Below are 16837 nucleotides of genomic sequence, written 5' to 3' on the forward strand. Positions count from 1 at the left end.
CCCATCAGACGTCAAGGAAATAGACAACTATCTGATTTTTAGAAGACATCTGAAGGCAGCCCTGTTTAGGGAAGTTTTCAATGTTTGATGTTTTAGCGTGTTTTTAATATTCTGTTGGGAGCCGCCCAGAGTGGCTGGGGAATAAATAATAATTTTTATTATATTATTATAATGAGCTGGACGGCACTCAAAAAAGGTGAATGCGATTTGAGGCTGCATTAACAGAAGCAAGTGTTTCACTCTATCCTGCACTACTCAGACCTTGTCCAGAGCCTCATTGGGTCCACTTAAAAAAGAAGGATGTGGACAAGTTGGGTTCATGGGAGGGCAATGAAGACAATCTTATGGATGGGAAGCCCTGTGAGAAAAGGTTGAAGGCATGTTTAACCTGGAGAAGGCTGAGGGGGAAGAAGCAATACTGCTTTTTAAATATCTGAAGACTGTTGTGTGGAACCAGGCAAAGGCTTATTCTTTTATGTGAGCTGCCACGGATCAAACTTACTTACAGTGGTACCTCGGGTTAAGAACTTAATTCGTTCTGGAGGTCCGTTCTTAACCTGAAACTGTTCTTAACCTGTGGTACCACTTGAGCTAATGGGGCCTCCCACTCTGTTCTCATCCTGAGGTAAAGTTCTTAACCCGAGGTACTATTTCTGGGTTAGCGGAGTCTGTAACCTGAAGCGTCTGTAACCCAAGGTACCACTGTATTGACAAACCACCTCCCTCTATCCCCGCTGTCCTTTAAGAATCCCTTACCGATAAACCAGAGAGAGACGCAATCCCTTCAACTAAGCACTGCTAGGAGACGTTTGTGTTTACAATAATAGTTTATTGCCCTGTCCCTCCTTCATTATGATGATGGGGGGGGGGGGTTAGGGGGCCCTCCCAGGCATGTCCCTGACATTCTGAGCACCAAGTGCCAGCCTCCTTGGGTCTGCTGTGTGTGTCTGTCTGTGTGTGTGTGTGTGTGTGTGTGTGTTTGCGTGTGTGTGTTTAACCTCCCGCCCTGCGTTGCCCACTCAAGATACAAAAAAAAAAAAATCCAGCTTCTCCCTCCAGCTGCAGCCCATCAGTCTGGGATGTGCGGAGTGGAGGGCTTCTCGCTGCTCAGCGCCTCCACGTACCAGTCGGGCAGGAAGGTGTGCTCGGAGTCCCGGTGCACCGTGAAGGAGACAGGGTGGCCAGGCTCCCAGGCAAAGAGGTGGACCAACCTGGACAAAGGAGAAAGCAGCAGGTACAACGTGAGGTTCCTCTGGAAGGGAGACTAAGCCAAGGAGTTTCCTTTCCCTTGCTAGGAGTCCCACGTTCACTCTAGTCTTCCCATTTCGTTTTCCTCCTCTACTTAACCGGCCGTCATCAGCCTGCTCCCCCTCCTAGTGTTTGGACTGCAGACTCCCACTGGCATCACCCACCATGACTACCGTATTTTTCGCTTCATAAGACACACCTAGTTTTTAGAGGAAAACAAGAAAAAAAAGAATTCTGAACGAAACAGTGGGTGTATGATTTTTGTGGTTCATGCTGTAGCCACAGACATGTGATTTGATGGTGAGTTTGGAGTAACCCAATGCAAAAATCCTGAGGATTCATGTGGATCCATGCTTTGTAACCACGTTTTTGCGCCACTGCAGCCCCACAAAACAGTGCATGCGTGATTTTTTTGGTGCAGGCTATAGCCATGGACATGCTATGGGATCTGATGGTGAATTTGGGGTGACCCAACCTAAAAATCCTGAGGATCCATGGGCTTTTACCTCCCCCCTCCCAGGCAGCCTCCTTTATCGCTAGCGTCCCTTATCTCCCTCCCTCCCTTACCTATCAGCTGCTTCCTTTCAACACTCCCTTCCCACTTGTTTGCCTTAGTGTCTTTTCCTTAGCTGGAGCAGTTTTTTGCTCCTCCTTTTCTTCTAATTTCTCTCCTCATTGCTTCAGTCTTCCTATCTCCTCTCCTTGCAAGTTCACTGTCTTTATCTCCCCCTTCCCAGGCAGTCTCCTTTATTGCTAGCTTCCCTTATCTCCCTCCCCGATTGATTGCTTATTAGCGGCTTTGTTTCAACACCTACTTCCCTCTTTTTTTAAAAAACAAAACAAAACATGATCTGCTTTTTGCCCCTGGCTCCATAAGACACACAGACATTTCCACTTACTTTTTAGGAAGAAAAAAGTGTGTCTTATGGAGCAAAAAATACGGTACTTACTTCGGATTGTCTTCAGTCACCACTTTCTTCACAAAGCCGAGGAACGCCGCGCAAAAGTTCATGCACACCGCCGGCTTCCAGCAGCCCGGGTCCTCCTGCCCAGGAAGAAGGGAGGTTATTTTAGGGGTGATACAACCTGGAACATGGGAAGCTGCCTTAGGCAGAGTCTGGCTCCTTGGTCCATCTAGTTCAGCCTTCCTCAAACACAGCTCTGATGCTGAAAGCCAATGCCTGAGAGGAACAGGTGTGTGTTTTCAGTGCTTAAGTGCGCACCTGACCACCTGTGCTTCCGTACCTAAGCTAATGCTTTGTCCCGGCGTACCTTGGGAGTTCAGGTGAACAAGCAATTCATCAAGCCTGAAGTCTGCCGGCTGACTGGCTCTTACAGCAACCTCTGTGGAAGATGCACTTTCACTCTGAGCGCAGTTTCACAGGGGTTCCCTGTAACCACCGATCACCTGTTGAACCTCTAGATCAAGGGAAGTAATAGTGCCACTGTATTCTGCTCTGGTCAGACCTCACCTGGAGTACTGTGTCCAGTTCTGGGCACCACAGTTCAATAAGGACACTGACAAACTGGAACGTGTCCAGAGGAGGGCAACCAAAATGGTCAAAGGCCTGGAAACGATGCCTTATGAGGAACGGCTAAGGGAGCTGGGCATGTTTAGCCTGGAGAAGAGGAGGTTAAGGGGTGATATGATAGCCATGTTCAAATATATCAAAGGATGTCACATAGAGGAGGGAGAAAGGTTGTTTTCTGCTGCTCCAGAGAAGCGGACACGGAGCAATGGAGCCAAACTACAAGAAAGAAGATTCCACCTAAACATTAGGAAGAACTTCCTGACAGTAAGAGCTGTTCGACAGTGGAATTTGCTGCCAAGGAGTGTGGTGGAGTCTCCTACTTTGGAGGTCTTTAAGCAGAGGCTTGACAACCATATGTCAGGAGTGCTCTGATGGTGTTTCCTGCTTGGCAGGGGGTTGGACTAGATGGCCCTTGTGGTCTCTTCCAACTGTATGATTCTATGAACCCTTATAGAGAGCCGCTCTGGAGGAAGAATTAGTGCACCAACCTGCCCCACCTTTTCCCTTGGAGCTGGGAAAGGTTAGAATGAAAGGGAGGAATCTAAGATCTCAGCCTGGCTGCCCTTCCTCCTGGGCTTGGACTCACCCTAATGAGCTGGAATATCTTCATCGTCTCAAACGTCTCCAGTTCCACGATGGAGCCATCTGGCCCCCGGTACCCGGCCACGATCCGAGACACTCCGGGCAGAAAAGACTGAGCCCACCACTTGATCATCTTGTGCCTGGGAAGAAGAGAGAAGCTGGCTCATCCATTCCCTCTGCCCGACGTCCTCTTTGGCTGCCCTCCTTGAGATCTGACGAGCGCTCGGCCGTCTTCCTCCCCAAGTACTGATGCTATGCTCAGAAACAGACTCGAGGCCTGTCTTGGGGGGTGGAGACTAAGGGCTGCGTCCAACAAAGTCATCAACTTCCTTCGCCTTGCCTCATGTGCCACACCCCCCTGTTCTGGAGATTTCCCCCAACCTCTTAAAGTGGATGGGGGGGGGAGGCTTTTTGGGGGGGAGAGAGTCCTGTTACAAAGACAGAAGTTCTTTGTAGGATACAACCCCTTAGGGCCCGCCAGATGTTGCTGGACTCCAGCTCCCATCAGCCCCATGCAGAATAGCCAATGGCCAGGGATGGCAGGAGTTGTAGTCCACTAACACTGAAAAGGGATGCGGGTGGTGCTGTGGGTTAAACCACAGAGCCTAGGACTTGCTGATCAGAAGGTCGGCAGTTCAAATCCCTGCGACGGGGTGAGTTCCCATTCCTCGGTCCCTCCTCCTGCCAACCTAGCAGTTCAAAAGCATGTCAAAGTGCAAGTAGATAAATAGGCGGGAAGGTAAACGTCGTTTCCGTGTGCTGCTCTGGTTCACTAGAAGCGGCTTAGTCATGCTGGCCACATGACCCGGAAGCTCCCTCGGCCAGTAGAGTGAGATGAGCGCTGCAACCCCAGAGTCGGCCACAACTGGACCTAATGATCAGGGTCCCTTTAACACCGAAAAGGCCACTGGTCCCTTGCTTATTTAGGCCATCATCCCATTAAGGCTGGGTGATATATTGTCCCAAACCGGTTTGAAGTCCATATTGTGCTATCGGCTTCATAATTTTGGACCTGGCAATATATTGCGAATCATGGTGTGTGTTGTGCAAGAATCAAGAAGCAGGGAAAACTGTGAAGCCAGCCAGTGCCTCTACATAGCTCCATTCTTACAACAGACATCATGATATATACCTGGTGATATATCATGATGTTGAAAACTAGATAATATTAATTTATTATTTATACCCTGCCCATCTGGCTGGGTTTCCCTAGCCGTTCTGGGCAGCTCCTAACAGAATATTAAAAACACAATAAAACATCAAACATTGAAAACTTATCTAAACAGGGCTGCCTTCAGATGCCTTCTAAAAGTCAGATAGTTGTCTATTTCCTTGACATCTGATGGGAGGGCATTCTACAGGGCGGGTGCCACTACTGAGAAGGCCCTCTGTCTGGTTCCCTGTAACCTCGCAGTGAGGGAACCACTAGAAGGCCCTCAGTGCTGGACCTCAGTGTCTGAGCAGAACGATGGGGGTGGAGACACTCCTTCAGGTATACTGATCTGAGGCCACTTAGGGCTTTAAAGTTCAGCACCAACACTTTGAATTGTGCTCAGAAACATACTGGGAGCCAATGTAGATCTTTCAAGACCGGTGTTATATGGTCTCAGCAGCTGCTCCCAGTCACAGTCTAGCTGCCGCATTCTGGATTAGTTGTAGTTTCCGGGTCACCTTCAAAGGTAGCCCCACATAAAGCACATTACAGTAGTCCAAGCGAGAGATAACTAGAGCATGCACCACTCTGGCGAGACAGTCCGCGGGCAGGTAGGGTCTCAGCCTGCGTACCAGATGGAGCTGGTAGACAGCCTCCCTGGACACAGAATTGACCTGTGCCTCCATGGACAGCTGTGAGTCCAAAATGACTCCCAGGCTGCGCACCTGGTCCTTCAGGGGCACAGTTACCCCATTCAGGACCAGGGAGTCTTCCACATCTGCCCGCCTCCTGTCCCCCCAAAACAGGACTTCTGTCTTGTCAGGATTCAACCTCAATCTGTTAGCTGCCATCCATCCTCCAACCGCCTCCAGACACTCACACAGGACCTTCACCGCCTTCACTGGTTCTGATTTGAAAGAGAGGTAGAGCTGGGTATCATCCGCATACTGATGCACATTTAGCCCAAAGCCCCTGAATGTGTTACATGGTCTTGGCGGCCACTCCGAGATACCACCCAGACCCACCTCCTTTTCCCCAGCACAGTCAGGCAGCTGCCTGCATGTAGGCTGCAAGACCAGCCCTCTGCTAACAACAAATCAGCAAGAGAGTAAGAGGTCCAGTCCCCTGACTGAGAAAGTGGTTAAAACTTGGAAGACATCTTCCAGGGTGGGAAGTTACTAAGGGTGAGAGAGCTACCAGCAAGCACACATTTTTTAAAAATCCTAGTAAGATCCCCTGCACTTTGCTGTAGAGACAGGCCGGGACTCTCCTGCACCTTATTCTGAGTCTTAGAAAGAGAAGCTGAGATTTGCATTCCGGAAAAATGGCCTGGGTGGCATTATGGCTAGGCTGGTTGAAGGCAGAAGCCTGTTTAAGGCAAAGGTGGAGAATCCCTGAAGTTCCAGGCGATACTGAACTCCAACTTCCATCAGAACCTAGGCAACATGGACAATAGTCATGACTACTGTAACTCGCTCTACGCGGGGCTGCCCTTGAAGCTGTCCCAGAAACTCCAGCGGGTGCAGAATGCTGCAGCGAGGCTCCTCACGGGGTCTCTGCCATGGGAGCATATTCACCCAGTGCTTTTCCAACTGTATTGGCTCCCGATAGAGTACAGGGTCAGATTTAAGGTGCTGGTTTTGACCTTTAAAGCCCTTCACGGCCTAGGACCATTGTACCTACGGGACCGCCTCTCCTGGTATGCCCCACAGAGGAACTTAAGGTCCATATATAGCAACACCCTAGAGGTCCCGGACCCTAAGGAAGTCAGATTAGCCTCAACCAGAGCCAGGGCCTTCTCAACACTGGCTCTGGCCTGGTGGAACGCTCTGTCTCATGAGACCAGGATCTGATTTCTTTCTGCAGGGCCTGTAAGACAGAGTTGTTCCATCTGGCCTTTGGCTTAGAATCAGCTTGATTCCCTCCCCCTCTTTCTTTTTCCTTTCTCCTCCTGTGAAGAGGCTGCATCCTAATGTTTTAATGTTGTATTCTAATCTTTTTTAAATTGTATTTTAATCAACTTGTTTTTATTATTGGTTGTTAGCCGCCCTGAGCCCGGTCTTGGCTGGGGAGGGCGGGGTATAAATAAAAATTTATGATGATGATGATGATGGGAGTTGTAGTTCTGGAACATCTTTGCAGTACCTGGTTTTTTTTTTGTGGAAAGGGAGAAGACTCCATAGTTTCCCTGCTTTTCATCTCCCTGCCCACCTCACCTGTAAAAACTCTTCCTCTGAGCCGGGCTGTGCATGACTTTGCTGGTCTTCAGCTCCACGTAGCAGCTTGGAGGGTCGGGCCAGGGGCTCCGGGGGTCCGTGCAGTCCACCTCTCCCGAGAACAGCAGCGAGTGGGTTCCCAGGCGGGTCCGGATCACGATGCAGAAAGCCTCGTTTGTGTTCACCACCCCCGTCGGATCCGGAGTCCCGTCTGGAGTATCTGGAGCAGAAGAAGAAGAGTTTGGATTTGATATCCCACTTTATCACTACCCGAAGGAGTCTCAAAGCGGTTAACATTCTCCTTTCCCTTCCTCCCCCACAACAAACACTCTGTGAGGTGAGTGGGGCTGAGAGACTTCAGAGAAGTGTGACTGGCCCAAGGTCACCCAGCAGCTGCATGTGGAGGAGCGGGGAAGCGAACCCGGTTCACCAGATTACAAGTCTATCACTCTTAACCACTACACCACACTGGCTCTCACAAGGAGACATTTACTCCCATCTTCGCATTTGAGAAAGGGGAAAAAACTCCCTAGCGAAAGACACAGCACACAACTTCCGACGCCTCAACAGGTTAGAAGTATATTTTAAGCTCATTAATTGGTTCTTGGATTTGATCAGGGCCGCGTAACCCTTTTGAGGACCGCGCTTGAGAGTGAGTGTTCTCCAGAGGCAAAAGAGGCACAAAGTGGATCTGTCTGATCTTTTAAAGCCAGCCAAGTTGGCAGCCATCACTGCATCTTACAGCAGTGAGTTCCATAGTTCAACTATGCACTAAAGAACTCCCTTCCTGTGTTTATCCTGAGTCTCTCACCCTTAGGCTTAAAGGGGATGAACCTGAAGATCTTATTATGATGAGAAAGGCACACCCACTTTTGCACCCCATGCAGCCTTTGGATGGCGGCTAACAGATTGAGGTTGAATCCTGACAAGACAGAAGTACTGTTCTTGGGGGACAGAAGGCGGGCAGGTGTGGAGGATTCCCTGGTCCTGAATGGGGTAACTGTGCCCCTGAAGGACCAGGTGCGCAGCCTGGGAGTCATTTTGGACTCACAGCTGTCCATGGAGGCACAGGTCAAATCTGTGTCCAGGGCAGCTGTTTACCAGCTCCATCTGGTACGTAGGCTGAGACCCTATCTGCCTGCGGACTGTCTCGCCAGAGTGGTGCATGCTCTGGTTATCTCCCGCTTGGACTACTGCAATGCACTCTACGTGGGGCTACCTTTGAAGGTGACTCGGAAACTACAACTAATCCAGAATGCGGCAGCTAGACTGGTGACTGGGAGCAGCCGCCGAGACCATATAACACCGGTCTTGAAAGACCTGCATTGGCTCCCAGTACGTTTCCGAGCACAATTCAAAGTGTTGGTGCTGACCTTTAAAGCCCTAAACGGCCTCGGTCCAGTATACCTGAAGGAGCGTCTCCACCCCCATCATTCTGCCCGGACGCTGAGGTCCAGCGCCGAGGGCCTTCTGGCGGTTCCCTCATTGCGAGAAGCAAAGCTACAGGGAACCAGGCAGAGGGCCTTCTCGGTAGTGGCACCCGCCCTGTGGAACACCCTTCCAGCAGATGTCAAGGCGATAAACAACTACCTGACATTCAGGAGACATCTTAAGGCAGCCCTGTTCAGGGAAGTTTTTAACGTGTGATATTTTATTGTATTTTTGGTTTTTATGGAAGCCGCCCAGAGTGGCTGGGGAGGCCCAGCCAGATGGGCGGGGTATAAATAATAAATTATTATTATTATTATTATTATTATTATTATTATTATTATTATTATTATTATTATTATTATTATTATTATTCTACCCGTCTTATGCCCCAACTACAACTTATTATCTGATGCTTATTTCCCCTAAATTGCTTTTTGAATTTTATTGTTATTCATGTTTTTATACTGTATTTTATGCTGCTTTTACAATTAAGTGTGTTAAATTTGTTGCTAGCCACCCTGAGCCCAGTTTTTGAACCGGGAAGTGCGGGGTATAAATAAAAAATTATTATTATTATTATTATTATTATTATTCAACTTTACTCTAAAACAGTGGTTCTCAAAGGGCATGGCAGCAGAGGATGGTAAGCATGGTGGGGAAATTCAAGGACCATCAAACATTTCAACATTTCAATGTAGTACAGTATAGAAATAATCGTTTTTATTTGCAAAATATGGATATCGCTTCAAAATGAGAGCATAAAGTGAGGCCGAGAACAATCCTAGCTGTGTTTTCTAATGTATTTCTTAATCGCTTAAAAAATTGCCAAGGCACGAGCAAATTTTTATTCTGAAAGTGTGGCCCAGAGGAAAAATGTTTAAGAACCGCGGCTCTGAACTGAAAAACTCCGATTTTGATTCATTTATTACATTTCTATCCCACCTTTCCTCCACGGGGCTCAAGACGGCGTATGTGGTTATCTCCATTTCATCCTCCCAACATCCCTGTAAGGTAGGCCAAGAGAGAGTGACTTGCCCCAGGGTCACCTAGCGAGCTTTGTGGCCCAGTGGGGGCTTGAACCCTGGTCTCTCAGGTCCTAGTCCAACACGCTAACCACTACACCACATTGGCTCTCAATACCGCTGCCCAGAACCGAGCCGTATGCTCAGACCAGGCATTGCTGTCAACTTACAGATTTGAAAATAAGGGACCAGCAGCCTCGAAAATAAGGGACCAGTAGCCAAAATAAAGGATTTTAGTCAACCAGCTCCCAAGCCAAAGGCAGAAAGCCCAGCCAGCCCAGCAGCCAAACGAAGCCTCAAGCGGTGGTTCCCACAGCGCAGCAACCCGGCAAAGGGGATGCAGCAAGGAAAACCACCGTCACCTCTCCGCTGGGAAGCGCTGAGCAAAGGCGAGTCCCCAGGCAACGCGGCCGATTTGACCAGCACAAGGCATGCAAGCTCCACCCCCCCAGTCGTTCTTAGACTCCTTATTGGTTGAGCAACGCAGCCAAGCAACACAGTTGGAGCCTCCCTGACCGGCAGGGAGGGAGGGAGAGGAGCTGCTTCCTTTGAAACCCGGGAAATTTAAGGGACATCATCAATAAGGGACAGCAGTGGGACACAGCGCTGGGATAAGGGACTTTCCCGCCAAATAAGGGACGGTTGACAGCTATGGTTTAGAGGCCTCTGGCATCCTTACCAGAGCACATGTACTGCTCAAACTTGTAGCCCATGTACATGAGCTCCTTCAGCAGGTCCGTGCGCTGCTCCCGCTGCCTCCGGGCGGCCTCCGTCTCAACTTCGCTGATGTACAGGGTCCCGCGGAAGAGGCTCACCGCCAGCAGCCAACCGTCCTGATTTTCGTAGGGCGTGGTCAGCACTTTGGTGAGATGCCCCCGCCACGTCACAAAGTCGGCATTCAGCGGCCGCCTGCAAAGCGGGGAGAGACAAAACCGTTAAAAAGAGCAAAGCAGGAGCTGCCGGGGCCGTTCCTCTGTATTCTAAGGCCGCCAAAGTCAAACTCTGGTGAAAGCAGGGATCACCAAGGAAGCCCTAATGGGCACAAAGGAACCTGCAGACACCTCTCTGCATATGGTTTTAAAAAGATACCTGAAGGTTGCCCTGTTCAAAGAAGTTTTCAGCGTGTGCTGTCGTATCATGCTTTTACTAATTTATTTGTTGTGAGCCACTGGGGCAACCCAGTCAGATGGATGACATAGGGACGTGGGTGGCGCTGTGGTCTAAAGCACTGAGCCTCTTGGGGCTTGCCGATCGAAGGTTCGAATCCCCGCAATGGGGTGAGCTCCCGTTGCTCTGTCCCGGCTTCTGCCAACCTAGCAGTTCAAAAGCACGCCAGTACAGACTATGAAAAGCAGTCGAGACATGAGATGATCAGAGCCCCCCCGAACTTGAAGCATGGGAAGTCCCAATAAAAAATGTATAATTTGGCAGAATATTTGGATTATTTGATATGTATATGTATAATTTGGAATATTTAATGTGATTTGATTGGATTGTTGAAATGAAAAACTTAATAAAAATGATTTTTTTAAAAAAGCACTCCAGTACAAGGTACCGCTGTGGCAGAAAGATAAATGGCATTTCCATGCGCTCTGGTTTCCGTCACGGTGTCCTGTTGCACCGGAAGCGGCTTAGTCATGCTGGCCACATGACCCGGAAGCTGTACGCCGGCTCCCTCGGCCTGAAAGCAAGAAGAGCACCACAACCCTAGAGTCACCTTTGACTGGACTTAACCATCCAGGGGTCCTTTACCTTTTTAATCTTGTTTTTACTATTTTTTTGTTGGGACTCACCCAGAGTGGCTGGGGCAACCCAGTCAGATGGGTGGCATCATTATTATTATTATTATTATTATTATTATTATTATTATTATTATTATTATTATTATTATTTTAGTATGGATAGTGGCGACACAGGAATGGGCCTTTTCTGCAGCGGCTCCCCATTTGCAGAGTGCTCTCCCCAGCGAGGCTCACCTGGTGCCTTCCTTGCACACCTTTAGGCGCCAGGCAAAACACAGAGGGAAAGATCATTGCTCAACAAAGCAGCACTCGCATTACAAGTGCATGGTCTCCAGTCCGATCGTCGACCTCCCGATTTAAAAGGACCAAGTGGATTGGCCCTAGATCCTGGGGAGCCATTTCCACTCAAGGCAAAGCAATGCCATATTAGATGGTCTGACTTGTGGGGGGGGGTTATAAAAAAAACCCACACCCCTGTTTTTTATTATTTGTGCTTTTATATTGCATTTTTATGCTGTGAACCGCCCAGAGATCTATGGATAATAATAAATATTAATAATAATTTATTATTTATACCCTGCCCATCTGGCTGAGTTTCCCCAGCCACTCTGGGCGGTTCCCAATCGAGTGTTAAAAACAATACAGCCTTAAATATTAAAAAACTTCCCTAAACAGGGCTGCCTTCAGATGTCTTTTAAAGAGAAGATAGCTACTTATTTCGATGAAGGGCAGCACACAAACTTAATAATAATAATAATAATAATAATAATAATAATAATAATAATAATAAATAAATTTTTATTTATATCCCGCCCTCCTCAGCCGAAGCCGGGCTCAGGGCGACTAACAACAATAAAATAATACAACATTCTAAAATCATTTCGTTATAAAATTAATTCAAATCAAATTGATGGCAACCATTGGGCTAGAGTTCTGTGAAGATTGCCAAAGGAGGGGGTCAGGCTGTGCCTTGGCCAAAGGCCTGGTGGAACAGCTCTGTCTTGCAGGCCCTGCGGAAATATGTCAAGTCCCACAGGGCCCTGGTCTCTTGTGACAAAGAGCGTTCCACCAGATCGCGGCCACGGCCAAAAAAGCCCTGGCTCTGGTTGAGGCCAGCCTAACCTCCCTGTGGCCCAGGATCTCAAAAATGTTTTTATTTGAAGACCATAAGGTCCTCTGTGGGACATACCAGGAGAGGCGGTCCCGTAGGTACGAGGATCCTAGGCCGTATAAATAAAAATAAATAAAAGAAGCAGCAGCTTCCTAACAACGTGGGCAGAGTACTGCCGGAATGGCGGAGGCGAAACATAGTCCATATATATATACTAGTCTCCAATAACCTGATCCTCCATTAAGCCTTCCTTTCTCTTATGCGGGGAGAGGAAGGAAGGAGAGACAGACTGAGAATCGTGCCCTTCCTCACCCTTTGTCCTCAGTCTGCAGCTGCTTCCGGTTTTGGGTGATCCACCTCAGCAAGTGCTCCAGCCCCTCACGGACGGTCTCATCCTGCTTCACATAGCGGTCGCGGTAGCCGTCGCGCAGGTTGAAGCCAGGGGAGGGGCCCTCGACAGGGGGCGGGGCATAGTAGCGCAGGCGGCGAGCGTCCCCATGGTAACAGCGCTGGGCGTCCAGGGAAAAGTGTCCCAGCTGAGCCGGCCGCCGGTAAAAGGGGAAAGGGGCATCGTAGCGAGACGGCGTGACGGGCAACGTGAGGGGAGCCTTGGCGTCGCTCCTCTGGCGCTTGGCGCTGCAGTCTCTGGGGGCGTCATCCTCCCGGTCGTGAGTCCTGGTGTCGAGAGCGGTCTTCATCAGGGACTGCAATCGACAAGGGAAAGCGATGGTAAAACACTGAAAAAGACGCCCTTGCGTGGTCAGATAAGCGCGTGACGAAAACGGGGCACAGCGGGCACACACGCAATTTCCTTTTCTGCTCCTTTAATGCTCTGCTTACCCCTCTCAACAAGAACATGCGCTCAGAAATCACATCCTTCAGCACGAAGAAGAAGAAGAAGAAGAAGAAGAAGAAGAAGAAGAAGAAGAAGAGTTTGAATTTGATATCCCGCTTTATCACTCCCCTTCAGGAGTCTCAAAGCGGCCAACATTCTCCTTTCCCTTCCTCCCCCACAACAAACACTCTGTGGGGTGAGTGGGGCTGAGAGGCTTCAAAGAAGTGTGACTGGCCCAAGGTCACCCAGCAGCTGCATGTGGAGGAGCGGAGACGCGAACCCGGTTCCCCAGATTACGAGTCCACCGCTCTTAACCACTACACCACAGTGGCTCTCTTATAAGTCACACCCACAAACTGTGTTTGGGAATCCCCTCTCTGCTCTCAAGGCACGTCTTAAATTGTCAGGGAAGAAGGGGACTTTTAAACTGTGGGGCTTTTGCTATTAAATTCACGGAGTTGCAAAGTTGAAAGGGACCACGAGGATCATCTACCGTATTTTTCGCTCTATAAGACGCACTTTTTCCCTCCTAAAAAGTACAGTGGTACCTTGGGATGTGAACGGGATCCGTTCCAGAGCACCGTTCGCATCCTGAATGCAACGTAAGACATGACGGTGCATCTGCACATCGTGTTTTGTCGCTTCTGCGCATGCGCGTGATGTCATTTTTGAGCGTCTGTGCATGCGCGAGCGGCGAAACCCGGAAGTAACGTGCTCCGTTACTTCTGGGTTGCCGCAGAATGCAACTCAAACGCGCTCAACCCGAAGCACATTCAACCCGAGGTATGACTGTAAAGGGAAATGTGTGTGTGTCTTATGGTGCGAATGCAGGCTGCGCAGGTATCCCAGAAGCCAGAACAGCAAGAGGGATTGCTGCTTCCGCTGCGCAGCGATCCCTCTTGCTGTTCTGGCTTCTGGGATTCAGAAATTTTTTTTCTTGTTTTCCTCCTCCAAAAACTACGGTCTGGTGTGTCTTATAGAGTGAAAAATACGGTAGTTCAGACTTTCCCAAACTTGTGTCTGCAACTCCCATCATCCTTAGCTTGACGGACCAGTGGTCAGGTCCAACCTACTGCAGTGCTGGAATCTTTCACCCAACATGGGACTCAAACTCTGAGATTAAAGAGTCTTATGAGCTATCAAATATGCGCGCGCACACACACACACACACAGGTATTCTCCTACAGAGCTTTTTATTAAATGCTTCACATTTTTATTTTCAAATTTTTACATTATGCCTTTCAAGGCAAAGTTTACCCATGGCAGCTTACAAAAATAAAAGCTAACACTATTTTACATACATGTCCACTGGAAACCGGGGGGGGGGGGGGACAAGATTCAACAACAGGGAACGAACTCAGCCTCGTTGTATCATAGAATCACAGAGTTGGAAGGGATCCCCCCAGGGTCATCTAGCCTGACCCCCTGCAATGCAGGAATCTTTTGCCCAACATGGGGCTCAAATCCATGACCCTGAGACAGAGTCTCCTGCTCTACCGACAGAGCTATCCACTTCCCTGTGGGAACATCTCTGATGCCCTTGCAACAATCCTTTCTGGCAGGCCAGTCGCAATGCTGGGCTGCGTTATAAGGGGCGCTTTCTCCCAGTAGAAGGGAAGTATCGTTTGATAAGATAAGCAGGAAATAAGCAGCTATCTTATTTTTAAAAGACATCTGAAGGCAGCCCTGTTTAGGGAAGTTTTTAATATTTAAGGCTGTATTGTTTTTAACACTCGATTGGGAGCCGCCAATAATAATAATAATTATTATTACAGTGGTACCTTGGGTTAAGTACTTAATTCGTTCCAGAGGTCCGTTCTTAACCTGAAACTTTTCTTAACCTGAAGCACCACTTTAGCTAATGGGGCCTGCCGCTGCCGCCACGCAATTTCTGTTCTCATCCTGAAGCAAAGTTCTTAACCTGAGGTACTATTTCTGGGTTAGCAGAGTCTGTAACCTGAACCATCTGTAACCTGAAGTGTTTGTAACCCGAGGTAAGGTAAAGGGACCCCTGACCATTAGGTCCAGTCGTGACCGACTCTGGGGTTGCGGAGCTCATCTCGCTTTATTGGCTGAGGGAGCTGGCGTACAGCTTCCGGGTCATGTGGCTAGCATGACTAAGCCGCTTCTGACGAACCAGAGCATCGCACGGAAATGCCGTTTACTTTCCCGCCAGAGTGGTACCTATTTATCTGCTTGCACTTTGACGTGCTTTCAAACTGCTAGGTTGGCAGGAGCAGGGACCGAGCAATGGGAGCTCACCCTGTCGCGAGGATTCGAACCACCAACCTTCTGATCAGCAAGTCCTAGGCTCTGTTGTTGAACCCACAGCGCCACCCTCAATTTACCTCTACATTCAGTTGCTTGAATTTGTTTGGTATGTACCTCGACTTGAGTAAATGGGTTATTTTTCTCACCTGCGTTCTGAAACGCCGTTTACCTTCCCGCCAGAGCGGTACCTATTTATCTACTTGCACTTTGACGTGCTTTCGAACTGCTAGGTTGGCAGGAGCAGGGACCGAGCAACAGGAGCTCACCCTATCGCGGGGATTCGAACCGCCGACCTTCTGATTGGCAAGCCCTAGGCTCTGTGGTTTAACCCACAGCGCAACCCGAGGTACCACCTCATGAGAAGAGAAGACTCCCTGGAAAAGACCTTGATGTTGGGAAAGATGGAGGGCACAAGGAGAAGGGGACGACGGAGGACGAGATGGTTGGACAGTGTTCTCGAAGCTACCAGCATGAGTCTGACCAAACTGCGGGAAGCAGTGGAAGACAGGAGTGCCTGGCGTGCTCTGGTCCAGGGGGTCACGAAGAGTTGGACACGACTAAACAACAACAACAACAACAACAAGGCTGTCAATGGATGCTAGTGGTCATGCAGCCACTCCTCCACAACAACAACAACAACAACAAGGCTGTCAATGGATGCTAGTGGTCATGCAGCCACTCCTCCATCCAGGTCAGGAACTGCCTGCAACACGGACTCCGCGGGGACTTGCAGCAGCGGCTTTCCAGGGTTTTAATCAGCCCAGCCCCCCGAGGCCAGGGGCTTGTTGAACCCCCGGACCTCCTTGCACGCAAAGCAGACGCGACGGCTTGGCGGTGCAGCCAGCAACCCAAGCGGAGGCTGCTTCCGTCCCTCTTTTCCCGCCATTTCTTCTTTCCCATTCAAGTTTCCACCCAATCCTCCGAATGTCAAATGTTGGACCGCGGGGGGAACCTCGGCTCACCTCTCCTCCTCCTTCTTCCCCGCAGTCTTCAGCCGCAAAACCTAGGCGCGCTCCCCCCGGGAGAATGCGCGCAGCACTTTCAGGCGCTCATGCACACGCACTTTCCTCTTGCGCAAGGGACCCAGGAGTCCTGGTCACACCAGCACCCACTTGGGAGAGATGCCCAAAGATGCTTTTTGACCTCTTCCTCCTCGTCTTGCAGTCAGGGAAAGACACCCCCCCCCCTCCATAAAAAATAAATTAAAAAATCAGCCTTTCATTTTTGAGCCCACCCGGCTCCCGTACCTACCTTCTGTGACGTCATCGCAGGACACCGCCGATTCGCGCTGCGGCGGAGAGAGAGGCGGGGACGCAGCTCGCGCGTCTCCTTTGTGTCACCAGCCAAACAAGACCCGAGCGCCCGACATCTTGCTCAAAACAATCGTTGCGTTCCGTTCCTTCGGCTCGTAAGGCCGCGCGGCGATGGCGTCATCACAGGGCGCCAGTCGGGAGGCGAAGTCAACGCCCTTCCCATTTCCTGCCCACACACACATACACAAACAAACACCCCAGGAGGTGCCACGCAAAGCGCGGCCGGCAGGTGGCGACCGCGGCCCGCCTTCTGCCTCCCGCGGATAAAGCAGTTTTCTTTCCCATGTCCAAAATGGCCGCCAGTTCGGCTTCATTCCCTGTTTCTCAATGGAGATGGCGGCTTTGGCCCAGCGTCGGTCAGAGGTAGCTTCGTCCCGACCG

General features: G+C 49.8%; 1 protein-coding gene across 2 annotated transcripts; it reads right to left on the minus strand.

Annotated features, from left to right (window-relative positions):
- Window positions 1–808: 808 nt before the first annotated feature.
- DXO (decapping exoribonuclease) lies at window positions 809–16645 on the minus strand. 2 transcript variants are annotated; one of them, XM_081183221.1, is made up of 7 exons: window positions 16395–16645; window positions 12350–12741; window positions 9864–10093; window positions 6732–6951; window positions 3367–3502; window positions 2199–2293; window positions 809–1211 (listed from the first exon to the last, which is right to left on the minus strand). In XM_081183221.1, the coding sequence occupies exons 1-7, from the start codon at window positions 16407–16409 to the stop codon at window positions 1070–1072; spliced, it is 1230 nt and encodes a 409-aa protein (XP_081039347.1). In that variant the 5' UTR covers window positions 16410–16645; the 3' UTR covers window positions 809–1069. The 2 variants fall into 2 exon arrangements, with proteins under 2 accessions (XP_081039347.1, XP_081039348.1); XM_081183222.1 differs by lacking the exon at window positions 16395–16645 and adding an exon at window positions 16106–16317.
- Window positions 16646–16837: the final 192 nt, after the last annotated feature.

The sequence above is a fragment of the Podarcis bocagei genome (genome assembly GCF_964188305.1).
Source record: "Podarcis bocagei genome assembly, chromosome: 2".
Lineage (NCBI taxonomy): Eukaryota > Metazoa > Chordata > Lepidosauria > Squamata > Lacertidae > Podarcis > Podarcis bocagei.